General features: G+C 36.0%; 1 protein-coding gene across 1 annotated transcript in view; it reads left to right on the top strand.

Moving 5' to 3' along the window:
- The window catches only part of LOC107577109 (supervillin-like), a gene marked incomplete at its 3' end in the record, with an annotated part of 13,336 nt that overhangs the window by 1,450 nt on the left and 9,857 nt on the right, over positions 1-2,029 (top strand). Inside the window, exons 2-3 of the mRNA XM_016263221.1 lie at positions 79-343; positions 527-613. Of these exons, the coding sequence (XP_016118707.1) occupies positions 79-343; positions 527-613 (352 nt within the window). The remainder of the gene's footprint in view (positions 1-78; positions 344-526; positions 614-2,029) is intronic.

Here is a 2,029-nt window from a genome sequence, read left to right as displayed (position 1 = left end):
AAGTTTTGTTAGCAGCCGGACTGGTCTCGGTCACTCTGTGTGCAGAAATGTATTATAGACCTGTAATTCTCCTCTCAGTCTGCAGGCATCATCGGCACAGGGATCGACCCACCATGAGCAGGAGAAAGAAGATGTTTCGAAGGAGGCGGTTCTGGGAGAAGAGGATTTGGGTCCTGAGGAGCCAGACTTATCAACACTAAGCCTTTGTGAGAAGATGGCATTATTCAATCGCTTGTCACATCCCTCTGGCCAGTCAGCAAACGGACCCCGTCCTGACACACGCCAGCGTAGAGCCAACACCCGCTTTCAGACTCAACCAATCACCCAGGACGAGGTTGATCAGGTGAGGCCTCCCTCTTTTTACCTGTGTGCTAGTTCACTGTATTTGGAGACTATTATAATTTTTACATTTAAGTCTGGTGTCACTAGCGGTCTAGAAAATGTGCCCTTTACCTTAGGTAGACATTATTAAAGAGAGATCATTTAGAAGTTGTAGTTGACTCCAGAGACATTGTGCTATTCACAGGAACTTACAAAAGACGTAGATCTGTCCGGTCTCACAGATCAACCCGCTGTGACTAATGATTCTGTTGGTCCCCCTCAGAGCGAGCAAGTAAGACACTCTGGACTGAGGCTTTTGATTGGCTGGTCAGTGAGAGCTTTGCCTTGGCAGCAGCTGCTGATTGGTTAATTGCTGAGGCCCAACAATGTTGCATTTCCAACTGGATATTTGCAACTGCTGAGTTGCATTATAACTGTTTCATTACTTTATTTTAAGAGACTGACCTGTTTAATTTCTTATGAGTAACTGCATTTCACTGTGTCTGTTAAATTATATAAGGGACAGTTTACCCCAAAATTAAAATTGCCATTTACTCATATTTTTCAAACTTTTTTTTAATGAATGAGATGTTTGGCTGAATGTTTACGCTGATTTTTCTTTGCACAGCAAAAGCATATGGAAAACATGGGCTGTAAGGCTCCAAAATGTCATCTTTTCCTCACACAAGGCCATATGGCTTCAGATGATATGGAATATAGCAAAAAAGGAGTACACTTAACTGTATTGTACTTCAAATCTTAAAAGTATATTTTTGAAAAACTACTTGTAGATAATATTACTGAAATAAAAGGCCACTTAAGTGTACTTGGAGTACACGTTCATGACTAAAGTAAACCTTTTTTTGTAAAAAAAAGTGCACTTTATAATAATGTCAAAGGTTCTCCTGCAAAAGTTGAAAAGTATATTTTAAATAATTGTTTTACTAATCTTTTCTCGTGCTTTAAAGAAATTACATTCTGAAGCACGTGAAGTACTTGATTATAATTTGAACTGTAATGTTATTTGATGTTAAATTGATTAGTTTCAAATTTGAAGTTCAAATTTAAGTTCATTTAATTTGCACCGTCATCATTACAAATGTGTAAGTACAAATATATTCAAATACACAACATACAAGTTTCAATAGAAATGACATTAAAGTATATTTTATAGTTTACCATAAATGCATACCAGTACATTCAGCACTGGTACACTTTAACCATTATTTCAAAGACAATATTTGTAATCATGAAATTATATATAAAGATGTGCTGAAGTTCTGTGTAAGTGGATCAAATATACTCTCAAGTTCAACTAATTACATTTAATATAAATTTGACTTTCACATTAATGCATAATAAGTACTCCTATTAAAAAATATGCTAAAGTGTACTTCGTTTATCACAAGGAACAAGTCACAACATCTTTTATGGTGCATTTTGAAGCTCAAAAGTCCCATTCACTTACACTCATGGGCGTGAAAAAGCAGCCAGGACATTCTGCACAATAACTCCTTTTATATTCTACATCGATTTTTAGAGGTTTGGAAAAAAATGATGACCAAACATAATTTTCTTGGTGAACTATTCCTTTAAATAGGCAATTCTGTGCTTGCTATGAGAGACAGTTTTTCTCAAGAGCTAGGATTAGAATTGCGTTTTAAACAGACGTTGATGATGATGATTAGTGGTGTAAAAAAAAAAAAAA

This window comes from Sinocyclocheilus grahami, unplaced genomic scaffold (assembly GCF_001515645.1).
Source record: "Sinocyclocheilus grahami isolate Dianchi unplaced genomic scaffold, SAMN03320097.WGS_v1.1 scaffold5144.1, whole genome shotgun sequence".
In the NCBI taxonomy this organism is placed as follows: Eukaryota; Metazoa; Chordata; class Actinopteri; order Cypriniformes; family Cyprinidae; genus Sinocyclocheilus; species Sinocyclocheilus grahami.
This window is presented reverse-complemented; position numbering and strand designations above follow the sequence as displayed.